The sequence below is a fragment of the Podarcis gaigeae genome (genome assembly GCF_964106915.1).
Source record: "Podarcis gaigeae genome assembly, chromosome: 14".
NCBI classification, from domain to species: Eukaryota; Metazoa; Chordata; class Lepidosauria; order Squamata; family Lacertidae; genus Podarcis; species Podarcis gaigeae.
Genome location: NC_139690.1, coordinates 28,684,672 through 28,704,672, shown reverse-complemented (window position 1 = coordinate 28,704,672; position 20,001 = coordinate 28,684,672). Strand labels below are relative to the sequence as shown.

The 20,001-nt window shown below is 50.6% G+C and overlaps 1 protein-coding gene across 1 annotated transcript in view; it reads right to left on the bottom strand.

Annotated features, from left to right (window-relative positions):
* The window catches only part of IQGAP1 (IQ motif containing GTPase activating protein 1), a 45,936-nt gene extending 28,054 nt beyond the window's left edge, over positions 1-17,882 (bottom strand). Inside the window, exons 1-3 of the mRNA XM_083713326.1 lie at positions 16,962-17,882; positions 12,289-12,388; positions 160-316 (exon numbers count right to left, since the gene is read on the bottom strand). Of these exons, the coding sequence (XP_083569452.1) occupies positions 160-316; positions 12,289-12,388; positions 16,962-17,016 (312 nt within the window). The 5' untranslated portion in view covers positions 17,017-17,882. The remainder of the gene's footprint in view (positions 1-159; positions 317-12,288; positions 12,389-16,961) is intronic.
* Between the last annotated feature and the right edge of the window lie 2,119 nt (positions 17,883-20,001).

Here is a 20,001-nt window from a genome sequence, read left to right as displayed (position 1 = left end):
ACACCAATTTTTAGGAAACGAAATAAAAATCGGGGCACACCAACTGTGACACATCTTCTCATATATCCTGCTCTGGGCTTTCCAACAGCTGCAGTTGGGCCGACTGCTTATTTCTGCCCCCGCGAGATGCTTCATTACAGAAGAAAAATGCCTGCCTACCTTATACCTGGTCTGCTCCCGGTCGTAGATCTTCTTGAGAGACACCACTTTGGGGGAGAAAAAGTTTCCAAGTTTGGCCAGGTAGACCCCGTTCCTGAGCCCCTCCTCCAGCTCCGTTGTGGGAGGCAACTCTTCATTGAGGCAGGCCTCCATCCACCTACAAGCAGGAGGGGTGGGGGAAAAGGACGTGAGTTGGGAAAGAGACCACCCAGTTCTAGCTTTTTATTTTTTACACTTGCATGCCTGCCTTTCAACAAATAACTACCAAGGATGGCTCATAAGGAATTAATAAGATCAGCTGCGGTGGGCAAGGGCTGTGGAACTGCATTCCTGACCCCACTTGGACCTGCACACAGACAAAGCACCTGCTTGAGCACCTGGCCCAGAAAGGAACTCTCCCTCCTGCAGAGGCTTCCTTGGTCAGTCACCTGCCACTGCCGGTTCACACAAGGAGGCACCTCCATTAATAATGGTCTCTTGGGCCTGCCAGCCAAGTGGTCCCCTCCAGCTACCTGTTATAAGTAAAGATGGCCAAGAATCAAGCTGGCAGGCCCCAAGGCTAAGGCTGGCTGATATCTGGTTTTCAACATTGTGACGTATCACCAGTTAAACATTGTGATATACCAATATATAATGAGGTCTGAAATAAAGATGAAACTATGTAGAGGCGAACAGTAGGGCTGGGTGATATCTGGTTTTCAACTTTGTGATATACCACCAGCTAAACATCTTAATATTCTGATATATCACAATGTCTGAAATACGGATGGAGATATATAGATGCACTGGCTGGCTTCACAGTTTTTCCCATGTTGTGATTTTTGCATAACACACACACACACACACTCACTCACTCACAACATATTGAATCCAGGTCACAAACTATGAAAACAATATAATATCATGATATGGACTTCAAACCAGTTTTGAACAATATATCACCTAGCCCTAGCCAAGACAAACTCCTTTGAGAACATTCTCCACCACTTTGGGTTTCAACAGCTGAACAGCATCCCACAGGGCATAAGCAGAGGTGACCCTCAGCCTCTTTGCCCAGTGACTGAGCAGCAGCAGCAGCAGCCCTCCTCGCAGGAGTGTTGGTTGTACAGTGTGTTTCAGTCGCTGCCCTGGCTTCCCTCAAGCTGTCATAGTGAAGACAATCCAGCTAGCTTCAGGTTCGGCCCCCTCAATTCTGAAAGGACCGAGAAAAGACCTTCCAGGCAGAACTGCTTTGGCAACAACTTCCTTCCGACTACAGAACACAAAACAGAAAAAGGGTGACTCAGGAAGCAGCAGGATTACCGCATCTGCAGGGGGTGACTTTGGCTGAACCAGCGACAACTGGTCCCGTCCTTTTTCTCCCAGAAACCACAGCTCTGCACTTCCTCCTCTGCTGGGTGCTTTTCTCTTTCACCCCCCTTCCTGTTTATTGCCAGGGAAGACAGCTGCCCAACCCCTCCCTCTCTTCACGGCCTGCTCCAGCCAAGTCTGAGGCAACATCCAAAGAAGAAATGTATGCCAAGGGTCATCTATGGGCTACAAAAACAAGCCACAAGGCATCCTCCAAGATGGTGGGGCAGGTGGGCACAGGTGCTTTCTGCATGGGTAAAATGATGCCAGAAGAGGGGAGGCAATTGTGCCCCTTCCTGTCTCCAATGGAGCAATGAGTCTAAGCCACAAGGAAGTATCTTGCAGGGGAATGAAGGGGCCCAGCTGCCCTTGTAATAGCCAATCTCTGGCTTCTGCAGGGGGGGCTGTGGCCTCCATGAACCATCCATGCTGGATCCCCACTAGCAGCTGCCTGGGGGAGCCGCAGGAGCTCAGGTACCCTCAGCTCCTTCTCAGCCCTAACGTGGGGAAAGTTTTGGAGCGTTGCTGAGGACCCCAGAAGGTGACACTTCAGCAGAGGCATCTCTTCCCCAGGCCAACTGTGGAGTGGAGGCCCTGGGGGACCCACAGCCCTCTCTGTCTCCCTCCCTCTGGGCCAGCCAGGGCTCTGCTTCCCTACCTGCATGTGCCCAACCAATACAGGGGGGGGGGGACAGGGGCACTGGCCTCCCACTGTCAGCTCCTCAGGCTGGGTGGCGGGGGGTCGGGGGGTCGGGGGGAGGAATAAACCAGCCATTGAAGCCTCTGACAGATAAGTCTACAATGCTCAGGAAGGGAGGAGGGAAGAGAGGCAGAACCCAACACACCCAAACACACCAGCCAGACATGTTTCACCATGAGAGGAGGAGGGGGAGAGCCCTCCAAAGCTTGCAGCTGGACAGACAATTTGGGGGCGGGGCACTGCAGGGAACTGGAAGAAGCAGCACAGGAAGTGCAGGTGGCAGGTGTGGGGTGGGGGTTGATTTAGCAGGCTCCAGAAGGGCCGGCACACTCTTGCAAACCTTTGAGAACAACTATTTTTAGGAGCCTCCAGAAAGGCCCTTTCCCCACTTCCTGAGCCAGAGGCTCGTGGGCTTTCCTGGCTGGCTCCAGCTCTCCAATGCCCTCTGAGCCAGGCGGAGAAGTAGGGAAGGAAGAATCTTCCCCCCAGCCTGCAGCAGACGCCCCCTGCCCCCGGCATTTGCCTCTGCTCTGCCACCAAAAGCCTCTGGGAGGAAAAGGAGCAGAAAGGAAAGTGTGGCTGGGAGGCCTGCTGTTCCACCCACTGACAGTCCCATGAGCTCCGAAGGTGGGGCAGCTACTGCCACACCCCTTCCTCTGTTGCACAGGTCTTTCCTTTCAGTGAGCCTTGGGGGGGGGGTCACGGGGAGCAGAAGGCTGCCTCTAAAAAAATACCTCTGGAAAGGGTGCATCTGTGCGAGAGAAACTGCCTTGTCTAGACTCACACGGAGAAACAGCTTGCAAAAGGAATCCAGCCCACCCGGAGGCAGTCCTGAAATGGAAAGTTATTTTCCAAGGACGAAGCAACATTTCACAGAAACTCTGGCCAAATCCTCAGATTGCTCAGTTCCAACCTCTTCCTCCTACACCCACCGAAAGAAACTTTCCAGTGAGCGGCTCAGGCAGGCAGGCAGGCAGGCACTGCTACCAAATTTAAAGCATGACATCATCCCAGGCCACACCCAGGCCTGCTGTGGCATTGAATGTGCTGGCAGAGTTAGGCCAAGCAACGCAGCTGGGCTCTGGGAAAGACCAGCGCCCAGGCAAGATGTTTTCTGTTCTTAACACTGCAGGGGAAAAGGGCCCACAATTTGGCACTCTGAGGAAACATCCCCCATTTTCATGCACCCCAACTATGACAAAGAGGCACTCTGGGCAGCTCCAGCCCCACCCAGAAAACCCCTCCCCATTTCAGCCACCAGTCTCTGGTGCAGGATGCCAAGAGCACCTGTTGAGAAGGTGGCTAATAAATAATAATAATAATAATAATTTATTTATACCCCACCCATCTGGCTGGGCTTCCCTAGGCACTCTGGGCGGCTTCCAACCAAATATTAAAATACAGTAATACATCAAACATTAAAAGCTTCCCTAAACAGGGCTGCCTTAGAAGGCTAAGCCTTCCTGAACTCTCAGGAGAGCCCCATGCACTGCTTCCTCCCTCCGTCTCCAAGGAGGCAGCAAGAGAAGGGTGCTCTCTGGGCAAACAGCAGCCCTGCCAAGGGGAGCCGGGCAGGAGGGACTCTCAAAGGGAAGCAAAGGACTCTCTGAGGCAGAAGAGGAGGTCAGATGCCGGTGGGGCCACATCACCCAAGCTCTCTCATCAGATGGGACGGCTGAATGGGACAAAGCTGTGGGCAGCCATCCATCTTGGGCCTGCCCATCACCCATGTTTATTATGGCAAACAGCCAGCATACTAAAACCAGAATTTCTGCATATAGCCTGCCCATAAAAAGCAAGTTTAGAGTGAGAGACTAGGGTTCACTGTTTCCAGGAACCCTTCTCGTAGTGAGAATTTTGTGGGTGAGCTGAGAGTTTGTTTGGATGCTGGAGGCAGAGGAGGAGGATATGTCAGAAGGAAAATGAATTGATATTGATTTATTCATATATTATAAATTTTGCATTAACATAATGTTTTTACATGTAACTGTATTTTTGTAATATTTTGTTTAAGTTGACTGTAGTTGCTTCAGTTTTCTGTACACAGCTTAGAGATACTTTTAATATATCATATTTAATATGTTATCATAATATAATCTAAAAAGAGCCTGCTGACACCAAGTGCAGAAAAAGAACCTGTCAGCAGCACCAGGAGGAGAATTCCCATTTCTACATGCAGCTGAGCTGTAAAAAAGGTAAAGGGAAAGGACCCCTGGATGGTTAAGTCCAGTCAAAGGCGACTATGGGGTTGCAGCGCTCATCTCGCTTTCTGGCCGAGGGAGCTGGCATTTGTCCACAGACAGCTTTCCAGGTCATGTGGCCAGCATGACTAAGCCACTTCTGGTGCAACGGAACACCGTGACAGAAACCAGAGCACACCTTCCTGCCGCAGTGGTACCTATTTATTTACTTGCATTGGCATGCTTTCGAACTGCTAGGTTGGCAGGAGCTGGGACAGAGCAACACTTTGTTGCATGCCAGGAGTATTTGTTGCCCCACTGAAATTCACAGCCCTATGTTAGCTGTGCCCATTAATTTCAACGAGCATACTCAGAGGAAGACTAGCACGGGGCACAACCCTTGATCTACAGATTAAGACAAGGCATCCACAACGGTAATCAAGGCCCATCATATAATCAAAACCAACAAATCCAGAAAACTCTGTCAGCACAGCAGGGACAAAATGGGAGTGGGAAGGAGTTTCCTCTGAAGGGCAAGAAGAACAAAGCAAACCCGTCCGACTTGTTTGGCCTCCCCTGAAGGGCCCTCCCTGTGCGGAAAACTAGGTGCAGGCAGGAGGAGCGCCAGGTAGTTCTGGGAGATGTTCCAGCCACCTTCATCGGCTGCAAGGAGGCAGCCTCCATCCCCCTGACCTGAGGCCGCCACCTCAGCCTTAGAGAGCAGCTGCTGCAGCCCCATCCTTTGGGGAGGCAACTGACCTCCTAAAAAAACCCTGCCAGCCAGGGGGGCTGCCCTTCTACTTCCTTCTCTCTACAGCGCCTGTCATGGATCATGACCCCTGCCTCTCTTTGACACCTTCAGCCCTCCATTATTGCCTTGGACCTTGACCTCCTCTGGCCTCTCACTCCTCTGGCACTTGACCTCCACCAGCCCATCTGCCTGTGGGTGACTGGCCAGGTCTGTTGCCCTCCCAGCCCTCCATCCGGGGCAATGGGAGCTGGAGTCTGACAACAGCTGGAGGGGCCCTGGGTTGGGGAAGGATGCCCTGGAGATGAGGCCCCCAAAAGATCAACACCTCTCTACTCAGATCTCCCCCAAGAGGTCCTTTGTCTTGGGACTCCAGACACAAGCACACCACTGGGCCAGCCCTGAAGTGAAGGCAACCATAGGCCCGAGTCCTGAGCTGCGCCTCTCATCTGGAAGCTTCCTCAGCGGAGGCTTCCTAGTTCTTTTTGCGTATCATTCCATTTTCCCAACATGTATTCAAAGCAGCATGCAATGGAAAAAATAAACCACAGCCATAAAACCAAAGACACGTGAGATTCAAAGCAGCTCTCAGCCGTTCAAGGGAGCAAAGTCCTCCCCTCCAGCACAATCCCAAAAATCTTGCCCTGAAGACCACAGCACCCAGCTTCTCAAAATGCATGGCGGGGTCTCCCCCTCAGCACAGCAGCAGAACCCACCACTTGTTCTTGGGCCCCAGGGCCATTATGGCTGCTTAGCAGCTGCAGGGATCTGTGCAGAGCAGTAGCTGCAGGCAGCAGCATCTTCCCCTTGCCCAAGGTCATCTTCCAAGTCACAATGAGCCCACCTCCCTTCTCCAACCTGACACTGCAAAGAACCTCCAGTGTCGCAAGAGGAAAACAGTCAAGCAGAGGAGCAAGGTCATAGAGCAGAAAGCAGCAGAGTGCCATCTTGGCCGGCTGGTGAGAAGTATAGGCTGGAAACATTTCGTTTTAAACCACTGCTAAATATTTGTTGCAGCTGGGTTCTTTTAAGTCATGTTTATGCAGTATTTTATCGGTATTTGTGCCTCAACTGGAGAGGGGTGTCCAACCTGACAGAGCATGAACAAAACCCACTCAACTGAAAGAGCTGTCCCACCAGGAAGCTGAGCCTGACTGGCCAGGCAACCAAAGAGCCCACCTTTGACTGCAGCCAACCCTGTCAATATTTGTTACGCCATTACGCAGAGCCATCATGGCCACTGACTTTGGTGACCAAGGGCACTCTAAGGGCCACAGCAGGTTCCCACCCCGACATAAATATTTTTTTCAGAGGAGGCGGAACACCAGCAGGCTTTGCGGTTATTGAGAACTCTGGGTGGACCAGAGCTGGGGTAGGGGAGAAGAGAGAGGGGCAAGGACTCCAAAGGCCAAATGAGCCACTGCTCACCAGGCCCTGAAGAAGCCCAGAACCAAAGCAGAGCCTGAAACTGAACCCAGTGGTGGGAGGAAGGTGGCAGTCTCCGACCTAGAAGACATGGTGCAAACCCTGCTGCGAGTGGCTCTCTTGTGCAAGACGCATGTCGGGAGGGGAAACGTTACTTCCTCTTCCAAGAGGTGTTTTGTCCTCACTCGGTACTCACAAAGGGGCCTTCATGGGCTGTGCTTGAAAGAAAGCCAGGATCTCTGCCCTGAAGGCCTCAAGGTCTAGTTCCCACACCACAGGACCTGTTCAGGCAAGCAGCGAGTGCTTTGTTCCAAAGGCTGACTGAGGGTCAGTGGTTGCAACACCAGGCCAGCGCTCAAGCAGCCGGGAGGGGGGAATTGGGAGATCCCTTTTCTGCGTCAATGTGGCCTGAATCCTCATGACACACTTGGCTCTCCCGCACTGGTGTGCACGGCCAGCCTTCACACAGCAAGTCAAAGTGCGGGGAGAAAGAGAGAAGACAGCAGCCCTCCTTCGGCAGCTGAAGAAAAGGATCAGCCTGGGCACGCTGCTGCTGCTTCAGAATCTCCAACGGCACATCTGGGAGGATCCTTGCCAGGTGTGTGGAGCCCCATTGTTGTCAGCTGCCAAAACGCAGGATCCTCCCCCACCGATAACAAGCCCAGGCACCTGCTGAAAACTCCCGACTGTCAAGCATGTACAAGTCCCTAGCAAGTAGCTTGGAGGGCATAAGACTGCAAAGCCTCCCAGGATCCCCCAGACATGCAGGGCTGGGGCTCAGAGCTGGAAAAATGGCTAAGGACCAGCATCAGGTTTTAGATTTGGGGGTGGGGGTGGGGACCAGCTGCCTAATTTAGATAGTTGCTGGGATTTATCCAGCCTTGATGGTGGGTGTTGCAAAGAGCAGCAGCAGGATACAGGCAGTCAGAGGCAGAGGAACCAGGAAGGCACAAGGAGGCAAATGCTAGCCAAGGCAGAAGTATCGGCCCCCAGGAGACGCCCCAGCCATTTGACTCCCAGCTAAAAAAAGAGGAGGGACGCGGGTTAAACCACAGAGCCTAGGACTTGCCGAGCAGAAGGTCGGCAATTTGAATCCCCGTGGCGGGGTGAGCTCCCGTTGCTCGGTCCCTGCTCCTGCCAACCTAGCAGTTCGAAAGCACGTCAAAGTGCAAGTAGATAAATAGGTACCACTCCGGCGGGAAGGTAAACGGTGTTTCCGTGCGCTGCTCTGGTTCACCAGAAGCGGCTTAGTCATGCTGGCCACAAGACCCAGAAGCTGTATGCCAGCTCCCTCAGCCAATAAAGCGAGATGAGCGCCGCAACCCCAGAGTTGGCCACGACTTGAATCTAGGGGCTTGAATCTAGATAGCTGTTGGTTAGAGCATGGTGCTGATAACACCAAGGTCACAGGTTTGATCCTCATATGGGACAGCTGCATATCCCTGCATTGCAGTGGGTCGGACTAGATGATCCTCAAGCTTCCTTCCAACTCTATAATTCTATGAATTCAAGGCAAGTTCAGGGAAGAGGCATTGAGGCGGGTCAGCCATCCCTGTCCCCACTTCCCATAGAGCCTGTGACATCAATGCACTGAGAGTTTTACAGACAGTTTTATAGACCAAGAGAGTAAAGCTACAAACCCAGGTGGGCAAGGAAGATGGAAGTCCCGCCCCCCTCCAGTAAAAAGGCCAAGAGGCCAAGAAATTGGTCTGTGCTTCCTTCCATCTCAACTTCATCCTGTTCAGGCAAGCAGCAACCTCTCTATGAAGGAGAAGGGCAGGAGTGGCCCATGGGGGGAAGCACCTGCTGTTCCACGCCCAAGCAAAAGTGGGCTTTAAAAAAGAAGAAAGACTAGGGCTAAGGGGACGGTTATCACAGTACCAAACCTGGCAGTAGTACTTTACCATTTTCTGGTCTCCACTTTGCTGTCTCGGAAAAGGACCACTGAGAAGCCCTGTGAGATTGGAACGGGGGACAAAAGGAATTGCAGCAGGCTGGCGGTGTCTATCGTGCCAAGTATGCTAGAGAAAGGAAGAGAGGCTGCCAAGCCAGGAACTGAGGAACTCTGGGCAGAAGTACGGCACACTGATAAGCACCTGTCCACAGCAATTCAAAGAAAAAATTACAGAAGCTTAAAAAAAATGCTTTGTAGGCTCCTGCAGGTACATCTGAGATATGAATGAATGAAGTATATGAATTAATATGGCACACACAACCCAGCTCACCTCCCTCCCTGGCCAACCTGGCCATGGAAGCAGAGAGCAGCATTTCAGGCAATGGAAGGGCCTGGTGCCTCCACACAGGAGTTGCTTTTATCTATCAGGCTGTAGAGAGAGGATGGGAACAAGCTTAGAACTTCTGAATGGCACAGCAGTGGAAACCTTGCATGTCCCAAAAGCTGAAAAGTAAAGGGCTGAATCAGCTGAGCTGGCCTTCATCCCTTATGACATAGGTTGCACCAGAACAGGGCCAGCATGGGCTCAAATTACAAGGAGAAGGAACTACGGCTAACCATTGGGTTGTGGGTACTGTTTGGGGGGGTTGTTGGGGGGGGGTTAAAGAATTTTATTTGCAATATACATATTAAAAGGTTATGGACCCCTGACAGTTAAGTCCAGTCACGAACAACTCTGAGGTTGCGGCGCTCATCACGCTTTACTGGCCAAGGGAGCAGACGTTAGTCCGCAGACAGGTTTTCCGGGTCATGTGGCCAGCATGACCAAGCCGCTTGTGGCAAAACCAGAGCAGCGCACAGAAACGATGTTTACCTTCCCTCCAGAGCGGTACCTATTTATTTACTTGCACTTTGACGTGCTTTCGAACTGCTAGGTTGGCAGGAGCAGGGACCGAGCAACGGGAGCTCACCCCGTCGCAGGGATTCGAACCGCCGACCTTCTGATCGGCAAGCCCTAGGCTCAGTGGTTTATTACATACATACAAAAAGAAAACAATTGTACAAATAACAAGGAGGGGAAAAAACATGTACCGAAAAATGAAAAAGAAAATTAGAAAAAAGAAAAAGAACAAATATAAAAAAAGAAAAGGAAAAAGAGAAAAAGTAAAAATAGAGAAAAGAAAAAACTGTCTATTTTAGATCTTATTCGGACTTACATGAAAATTGTTTAAATGGGTTGTGTACTTTTGATGGTCTTATTGTTTATGACTACTTTTATTACATTTGTAATTATGTGGGTTTTATTCATGTTGTAAGTCGCATTGTACATAGTTTTAACTATGGAAACGCAGCATACAAATAATATGCATGTATTATGCAAAAGTTCTTTCTGGAGGCATGGACTGTCCAGGCAATGGAGCAGCTGGAAGCTGGCAGATTCATTTCCTTAGAGGTCACCTTCCTGGACAGCGACCTCTGACCAAGGATGATGAAGTCGAGGACATCCTGCATCATTGCCAGCCATCCAGGTCTCTTCGGACTGTGAGGATTCTATGAACTTAAGCCTTGAACTGCAACAGCAGCAAACTGGAATTGGCTGTTTATTTGCCAGCAGTTCTGTACATGCCAAGTCTATTCCCCAAAGGAACAGAAGGTCATCCACAAAATAAGGCTGTCGTCCCTCATCCCCAGATGGATCAACTGCGGATCAGCATGAGGGCAGGAGTGGAAGTTTTGCCTTTGCTGCTCCGCAACTACAAATGTCCACAAAGCAGAGCCCACTGACACTTCATAGGGCAGATGCTCTTACCAGCCAAAAATACTGACCTTTTGCTGCACATGGCAAAGCAGCAGAACAACCACAAGAGGATACTTGCTAAAACCAAGGTTTAGTTTTATTTTTGCAAACTACTTTTACAGATTTTTCAGAAAACACAATGAGAGCAAGCCAGATAAAACACAAGGGAAAAGAGGAATGTCCAAGCACATTTATGACTGCAGCAGGAAATCCAGACAGACACTAAGAATCCAGTCAGAGAGTCTCTCACATCCATCGCTCACATCAGATCAGAATGATTAATGACCCACAGAAAAAGAGACGCTCTCTCATTGGCCAATTAAATAAATGAAAACCAATATGACTCTGTGGGCAGTGTTAATCCATTTGTTCTGGCCCATTTTGAAAGTATTTGGTCCCACTACTGGTTGACAGGCGGCATCAAAGGGTCTCTCACCTGGCTGCCCAATTCGGACAATCCAACAAGCTGCCTACCCTGTGGATTTCAAACTGCATCCACTTCAACAACACTGAGCAAAAAAACCATCATAGCTTCAGGCTCCACAGATTTACTCAATCCAAGGCGAAGTTCACGAAACACTTGAGCCCAGCCAGCTATTTCCCCACAACTTCTCCACCCTTCAGAGGAGAGCCCTTTGTCAACAGCTTTAAGAGATGGAAACTAGCTGAGAAGGGCCTAGAGGCACTTTATTGCCAACTAACCAAACCAAAATTTCTAACTGGAAAGGCTTCGCAAATTGCAGAAGCGCAAAGCCTCTTGCAAGGCTGCAGGCTCTGCACTTTGGGCCCGGAAGAAAGAAAAGAGGGAGGAAAACGTGAGTCACTTCCTCATCTCATTCTTGACCCAACAGTTCCTGTGTCATATTAGGAAGAGAGAGAGACAGAGGAAGGAGGTGGTTAGGGTCAACCACATCGCACAAACTTGGGCAGCAAATGTTGCTGGTGGGGGTGAACTCATGGGAGCTCAGAGCCAGGAATTCCCCATCAGCCCAAATCTCAGGTGCTGCTTGGAGGATAGACCAGGCACCGGCCTGGCAAGTGGAGATAAGCCCTTGCTCTGGTTCCTGTTCCAGGGCTTGCCTTGTCACAGAAAAGGCTCCCAAGAAGCCGCAAGGGGGCAGGGGGCAAGATGCTCAGAGAAAGATACTCCAGGGAAAGGCTTCTTGGTGGCTCCACTCTACCTTGGGAAGGTCTCTGGGTTTGATGCACTTCCAGGCAGAACCGGGGAACAGACCACTTCCTAAAATCGTGGGCTTGCCTTGTAAACAACACTGGGCTAGATGGGCCAATGGTATGAGGCAGCTTCCTCTCTTTCCTAGAGCAGGAGAACCTGAACTGCCTCTGGACCATAAGACATCATCAATCCACCTCAAGCATCTACAAAAGCAGTGTTGAACCTGCTCTTAAATCCTCCCCAGTCCTGTGGCTCCATGGCCAGTTCAGAGATCAAACGCAACCCATAACCAACCCCAAAACACTCTTGATACATCCCCCCATTGCAGGAAGCAGCCTCCCTATTAAACCCCAAGCTTTCCTCACCTTCTGACATATCCCACAAACCTGATTTATCTTCCAGGCTATTAACCACTACCCTTTTGCTTTCGTATCCAGCAGTGTTATTATTCTGCCCTGTAATCATGCTCATTAATTTGGCGATCACATGCTGATTTATGCTTAAAATACTATTTCTTTCCAGAGCAGCTTCAGATGATACGAAAATATGGTTTCTTTGAAAGCAAAAGAAGTAAAAAGAGGTCAAAAATAATCCACTGGGAACTGCAGGTGGGAGTGGCACAGCCAAAGAGAAAGCAACGGAGCAGCTTAATTGGCCTGTCTCTAGGTGCCAGAAAACAGGGCAGCTGTTTCTGCAAAAGGTTGGGCCTGGCAACAAAGCAGCAGGTCGAACTGCTCAGGGATGCTCTGTTCCTCTCCCCACCCCAGCTGGAAGCTTCAAGGAGCACCACTAGTGGTTCGAGCCAATGATAGCATGTTAGCAGCATGGGGCTCACCACCCCTCTGAAAGGGCCCCCTTACCTCTTGGCTTCCTCCAGGTGGCAAAGATATTCATAGGCCACGTTCTGCCGTCTCCGCTCATCCATCTCTTCTGCAGTCATCCTCTCATTATCCAGGACAGCTGCAAAAAGGCAGGACAGGGTCAGTCCAGGGAAGCCAGAAGGCCCCGAGGCAAAGTGCAGCTCAACGGGGGGTCGTCCCCAAGTGGGAGGTGTTGGGAGCTGAAGGAGCAAAGCCTCACTGGGTGCCCAGAAGCACCCAAGGTCCGGCTCCCCACCCACTCCCCCAAACAGGACAGGTAGTACCAAGGGTTTGTTTTTGTTTTTTGGAGTGGCTCACCTGTTCCCTCCAAGTCCCACCTCAATACAAGCAACAAATGGGGAGTCAACTCCCCTATACCACTTTACTATGTATTTAATTTAAAGCATTTTTACCCACCCTCTCACCCCTTAGGCAAAAAGATTGCCAGGGTTGCCTTGTCTGCAAAAACCAAGAGCAGGATTTTAACCCCAGATTCACCTAACAAACTCCCCTGGGAAGACGCTTGCCAACCGAAAGCACAGCGGAGGAAGCATCCTGCCCACCCTAGAAAGTACTAAAATAAGGCTCCACCACACAGAGCAGAGGTCCCAGGCTCCAACAGAGGAGGAAGCTAATCTAGATAGCCAGTCCAAGGACAGACTTGCCAGGTGCACACACCTGCTGTGACAACAGGGTGAACAGTTTACATTCAGTGTGCTCCCTTCCTCCCCTCCAGAATTGCCATAAATAAAAAAACAAGCTGATGATAACATAAAGCCACTGCACTGCCTGAAACTGAAAGCTCTTCTGAGACTTCCTGACCATGCTCACAACCATTCACAAGAACTAGACAAACTAACCCCATGCCTTAGGGGGAGACAAGACACAAATCAGTGGCTCCTGCAGAGGCAGCAAGAGTGGCTGGGCCAACCCAGTCACATGGGCACGGTACAAATAAAATAATTATCATCATCATCACCATCCTCCTCTCTTTGCTGAACAAGCCAGCTTACTAACTGAACGTTATAATAAATACAGCATCCTGGTTTGCCATGAAACAGAGCCACTCCAAATCCTGTAAGCAAAAAGCAGACTTTGGGCCCTGGAGCCCACATGCCTTTTGCATCAGACAAGGAGTCTTGTGACACCTTAAAGACCAACGCCTGAGATTCTGCACTACAGAACTACTTGATTTGAGGCAAAGTGAGCTTTTGTGAAATGGGCGGGGCTTCTCAGCAGCACTTTCTGTATAAAACTTCGAGATCTTGACCAGTCAGTGCCCAGAACCTTCCAGAAGCATGGGAGGATAGTTTGTGAGCAGAAACGCATTTCTCCATGAGTCAGAAAAGGAACGGTCCAGCCAAAGTGAGGCATGAGAACGCTCTGCTGACTCCTCTGGGAGAATAGAGCAAAGGGCACCTTCCCTCCCTGCATCTAAAAATACCAGGCTGTTTGGTTGAGAGTGGTAAATATTCATAATTTGCCACAGAAATATATCTGACAGATTGTAACACTTTGCCTCAGGTGTAAGATCCCCACTGATTCCCTTTGCATAGGAAAGTCAGCTTTAATTTGGTGGCTTTGGTAACAGCCGAATGTGCCACATTTTTAAAAGTCTCCATCAAATCTAATTGGAGAGATAAGGCTATAATGGAGGGGTAATGAGGATCTCCAGTGGGAGGGTACTTCACAGCACCAGCCCCACAACCAAAAAGGCCCTGCTCCTCACAAGCACTGCTGCAGGACCCAATATAAGAGCTGTTAAGACAGTGGAAAGGTGTCCCTCAGGAAGTTGTGGACTCTCCTTCCTTGGAGGTTTTTAAGATGTTGGATGGCCATCTGTCATGGATGCTTTTGCTGAGATTCCTGCACTGCAGGGGGTTGGACTAGATGACCATTGGGGTCCCCCCAGGTCCACAATTCTATGATATTTTACAAGTGCACATTATATTCCCGAGCAACTATTTAAATCAGAGGATCCTAAAATGGCTTCCTTTAACAAAGTGGTTTGGGAGAAGATCCTCAGTTCAAGAGACACTCATTTCTTCAGTCATCTGGATAAGACAATCCTGACACCCCTTGAGCAGTCAGGATGAGCAAGACTTGCACACAAGTTGCTCCAGTTCCAACCCTGGAGCTGAAAAGTCCTGGCTCAGATTACAACTGCATGCTGTAATAGACAGCACGTTCCTATACCACCCCCACAAAGAACTGCAGTTTGGTAAGAGTCCTGGGAACTGTAGCTCATTGAATGGTAAACTACAGTTCCCAGGATTATTTCTGGGGTGTGTTTAAATGAATAGTATATATACGCCCACATATGCCTCACTGCCTCTAACGGGGTCATCCACTCCTACCTGCTGGGCAAATTCCAGGTATAGGTTTGTGGGGACAGTGGACACTCGGGTTGCGAACGTGATCCGTGCGGGTTGCGATTCAGCGCTTCTGTGCATGCACAATTTAGCGCTTCTGCGCATGTGTGACTGCCAAAACCCGGAAGTAACCCATTCCGGTACTTCCGGGTTTCGGCGGTCCGCAACCTGAAAAAACGCAGCCTGAAGCGGCTGTAACCCGAGGTATGACTGTACTTCTATCCCGTGACATTTGCCATTCTGCCCCCATGTTTTTCAGCCTTTATGTGAAGCCAATGAATGAGCTTGTCCACTGGTGAAAACCAGATCTGTCGGGCAAGGGTTTGGAAACAAGAATGGACTGGATGAGGCCCAGTAAACTGAAAAGCCAACCTGACAAGGTAGACGAAATGTCTGAGAGCTTTGTGTGTCCAGGATGGTGGTGCTCCACATGCTCTGGAGGGGCTGTACTCTCCTTAAAGCAGGGGTCCCCAGCATTTCTGGGCCCAGGGATATATTTTTAAAAATCTAAGAGCTGTCAGGGCCACCACAAAGTACCCATTTCACAGAAGAAAAACTGGGGATGCTCATAAACATTCCCTGCAACAGACAAACCTCACTGTCCGTGAATTGTTCCAAGGCCTAAGGATGAAGGGTGGTATGCAAATTTAATAAATAACAGTAATAGCTCCTTTTGCACCTCACCAGCCAGGCCTGATTCTAGAGCCGGCAGTTCCAGAGCCGCCAAAGAGGAATCCCTTCCTGCTGCCAGCTTTGAAACTAAGCCTGGAGAGATAGGAAAGGACAGAGCCGCCATCCTTATTGCCTGTAGACAGATCCTGTGGCTGTTTTCGATGCTGCTATTTCCTGGCAGTTTGGCAAAGCAGGAACTGGGCAGCAGAATTATTCACGCAGCCCACCCACAAAAAGTAGCAGCAGCAATGACTTATGAAAGAATGTGGGTTTTTAAAGTAAGGCTTCGACATTTTATTAAATCCCCCTTCTGCCACCAATACAGAGAGCCAGGCTGATGTAATAGTTAGACTGCTGGATTAGGGGTGGTGAGACCCAGGTTCAAATGCCCATCAGCCCAAAAGTTCATTGGCTGATCCCTGGTCAGCCCTGTCTCTCAGCCTAACCTACCTCACAGGGTTGTTAGGAGGATAAACAGCTCATTTCCCCCACTTTCTACATGGAAAGGGTAGCTTGGATTAGCAGGCAGAAATCCAACAGGTTATAGCAAAGATTCAGCTCTTTAACTTGCCCCCCCCCCCTCACTCAGACCCATTTCCAGCCTAAAGTCAGCACTCAGCTGCAGGCAGAAACCTTGAGCTTCATCCACTTGCACAAAGGGGTGTCATTCACAGAGTTTGCAAGAAATAGGGAGCACACAGTCGCCTGAGCCAAGCAACACTGAAATATTGGGACTCTTCCAATGTTTTCTATGGGAAGCTCTCAATACTTCACTGGGATGCCAAGGTGTCTCCTACAAAATGTGAGGGTGGCTAAGCACTGCCTCGCTGGTATGACACCTTTTGCATCTAGTCCAGCCCTGAAACTCCTCCTCACAGAAACCAGCGAGTTATCCGCTGACGCCCACGTGGAAAGGTAGACTGCCCTCAACCATGGAGGTTTGATTCGACCAAAGGCTGCCACCTTGCTCGGTGGGAGCCAAGCTTCCTGCGCTTGGCGAAACGAGGCATCCATGGAGCTGGGAGAACGGGCAGTTCGTGCCGAGGACCCGCCCCAGGAGCTGCTCGTCGCCGCCCTTCCTGCTCGGGGAGAGGAGCGGTCCTTACCCCGCCCCACGGCCCCTAAAATCGGGCCTCCTCCTCTTCCTCTCCCCCCCCCCCGGCCCTCCCGGGAAAAGAAAGAGCGCGAGAGAAAGCGGCTGCTTCGCTCAAAGATGCCCAACAGGGGACCCGGCCCGTGACCCTGCGAAAAGCGACAGTGCGTGCAAACGAGCCCGAGAGAAACGCGCGCCGCTCGGCGAGGCAGGCCGTTCACACGATCGATCCGGGGAGCGCTGCTTCCCGCCCACCCGCCATGTTGAGGGGGCGATGGGGAGGCAGGGGGCGCCGAGACTTTCACAGCTTCCTGCTCGGCCAAATAAACCCACAGCCCCGGGCCAAGCGAGCCAGCGTCCTCCTTCCCCGCCAACCAGAACGATTCCTCCGGGCCCGGTAAGGGCTGTGCCTGGGCGCCAGCTCCAACAAAGCGGCCCCGGCGGAGAAGGAGGAGACGCTGGCACCAAACCGACGGCCCGAGGCATCTCTCAAGCCGCAAGCAACGCGCCCTTCCCTCCCTCGGCCCGAGACTCACAGCCGTAGTGGGGCCGGGCCACGCCCGCCCCGTCGATCTCCTCCGGGGTGGCCATGAGGACGAGCCAAGGCAGAGGGAGCAGCGGCGGTTCCGTCTAGTCGGAGCCCGTCGGTCGTCCGGCCGGGACGAGAAGGCTGCTGCTGTTTCTCAGGCTGCGGCGGCTGCTCGGAACGCGAGAGGGGAGTGTCCGCTCCGTCCGTTGGGCGGCGGCGAGGAGGTGGAGGCGGAGGGGAAGGCGGTAGGGAGCGGCCGCCCGTTCTCCTTCCTGGCGCGGCGGCGGCGGCGCTGTCGGGCCAGCCCAGCGGGGTGTGTCTCCGGCTGCACCTCCCAGCCCAACCAGCTTGGCAGGAGCCTCCGCCAGGTCGCCCCGCCCAGTGGGCACTTGCTGGAAGAAGCGGAGGCTGGAGCCTCTCCGGGGAACGCCGCAGCGGGGAAAGGGCTCCCACCGGAGAAGAGCCGGAGAGGCGATGCACGGCCCCTTTCCTGAAGACGCGCGACTCCGCGGAGAACCTCCATGTCCAGAGGCAGGATACCCCGCTGTTGCCGACGAGGAAGGTCTTGCCTTCGTATTGCCCGCTTTCCGCCTCCTTGTTGCGGCTCCGGGCTAGCTGCGGTTGGAAACAGGACACTGGGGCAAAGGGACCCATTTGGGAAGCGGGGGTGGTGTTCTGCCCCGTTGCAGTTTGCAACTCTGCATTGCTAACTCCTCGCCCAGTGCAACCGCGAAGGATCTGCAGGAAACAGGCGGACGCCACCACGGAGCGAGCTGCCTCTGCTTCCTCGGGAAGGAGGGAGCCCCACCGATATAAAGGCAGCTCCAGGGCGATCTAGTTATACTATGCGGGGATGAGAGGCATTGGAGGGCTTCAGCCCTGCTTGGTAACAAATCGGTTGCTTGTTTCCTGAGGAAAGAGGAGACATTCTGCGCATGCTCGGGGGTGGGGATGGCACCTCAAAGCGGGAGGAATCAAACTCACAACGGGGCACATTGATAGAAGTAGGGCGGGGAAAGTTCGTTTTCTTTAATGATGGCAGATTTTGGCGAGCCCACGAAGAAACAAGGCCGTATTTCGGTTTGCTGGAATTTTTCCCCTCCCCTCATAGGAGTCATGCCGAGGAGTCTTCGCTGCCCAATAAAATATTTGAGGGGTCCAGACCCCCATAGCTGTCAACTTTCAGATTTGAAAATAAGGGATCAGCAGCCTCACCTGTCCCGGGGACAGCCTGCGGGATATCCAACAATCCGGGATAGCAGCGGGAAACAGCGCTGGAATAAGGGAATTTCCCGCAAAAAAAGGGAAGGTTGACAGCTATGCCCCCCCCCCCATGATGGTTATTGCCATTCAAATTGTGTGCCTGCACCCTGTCATGTGATCGATTATGCGGGGCGGGGCTTTCCTGCCCTCCCACATTTTATTCAAGTTGGCAACCCTGCCGCCAACTGAAAACCATAAGAAAAATTCAGATTTTTTTTATTTATTAGGTAGCAACAGTGCTTTTTTTCTTTAAAAAATGTTTAGGGGTACTCTCATTTTTAAAAAATATATTTTTATTAAGTACAAATTAGAAAACATACATATTCACAACAAAAGAAAATACATCTAACCAAGGGAAAAAAATTAGAGAATATTTTGTCTCTTTTCATATTTACAGTTATTTATACCTCTATAAAATGCTATTCACAATAAAGCAGTGAAATGAAAGATATCAGAAAAAAGAACAAAGAAAGAATAAAGAAGTAAGAGAAAAAGATCATAAGTGAAAAATTTTAAAAGTAGATAAATACTCACAATACTATCTATATTTATATTGTATAATTTCATCTTGTCCTTATCTACCTTAAATAATTTTTTAAGGGGTACTCTCATTTTCCTACTCATATTGAAATACTGCCCCTCAATGAGGCCAAACTTAGATTCACAAAATGTTTAGGGGTATGCATCTCCCCAGAAAAAAAGCGCTGGGTAGCAATCTCTCTCTCTCTCTCTCTCTCTCTCTCACACACACACACACACACACAAACACATGCGCGTGTAGCAGCCAATATCAGAGTCCCTCCTCTTTGTAACTTAGTTCTGATTTAAACTTCCGAATATATTATATCAGGCTACAAACGTTTTTAAAATGACCCTGCAAATGCGGCTAGTCCACCATCGTTCTCCGACTAAGAGCTGCTTATAATACCCTCTATAGAGTTTCCATATTTAAAAAAGTGAAAATCTGGACACAAAAGCCTGCCCCCCCTCAAAATCGTGTCTCCACTAATGCGAGTCCCCCATATATCTGTCAAGCGGTTGGAAAGTGTTTCTTTTTTTACATAGCCACGTGCAGTTGACCTGTGGCTGTGGATGTCATTGCTGCCCCCCCCCCCCCGCGTGGCACCATGGGTGTAGGTAGGGGAGCAGCTGCTGCCCCCAAATCAAATAATTAAAAGTATTGCAGTTTTCAAAGAGCAATTTAAAGAGCATTTTATGAGCATCATTGAAGGGTTGGAGAGATTATCACTAGAAGGAAATGGCAACACGAGGAAATGGACACTCCAGCTACATTCTGCTGCCACCAAAGCTCAATTCATCCTTGCTGCCGCTCTCAAAACAAAAAAAATTCCTTCCAGTAGCACCTTAAAGACCAACTAAGTCAGTTCTTGGTATGAGCTGCCGCTCTGTTAGCCAAATATTCTGCTTTATCGGAACCTGTGGTAAATGCCCTAGTGTCTAAAAAGCGAGTTCTTTGTAATTTTGCAAAATATTCTCGTTAACCGCAAGAAAGGTACTCCCTGGTGTTAATTTTATTTAACTTTCTGTTTTCAAATGACTGAAGATTTTGAGATTTTCCTGAACACTTGGGGGCCAAAGAAAGTAATTTAAAACAACTGTAGTTGGGACATTTAATTCCGAATCTGCTAGACAGAGCCAGACAGAGGATGATGACAGGTGAGCGTCCTGCTCCCCCCCCCCCCCCAAATCCTGGCTATGCCCAGGATTACGAATTCCATTCTGAAACCCGCCCCTCCTCCAACCAAAGACGCGGGCGGTTTGAA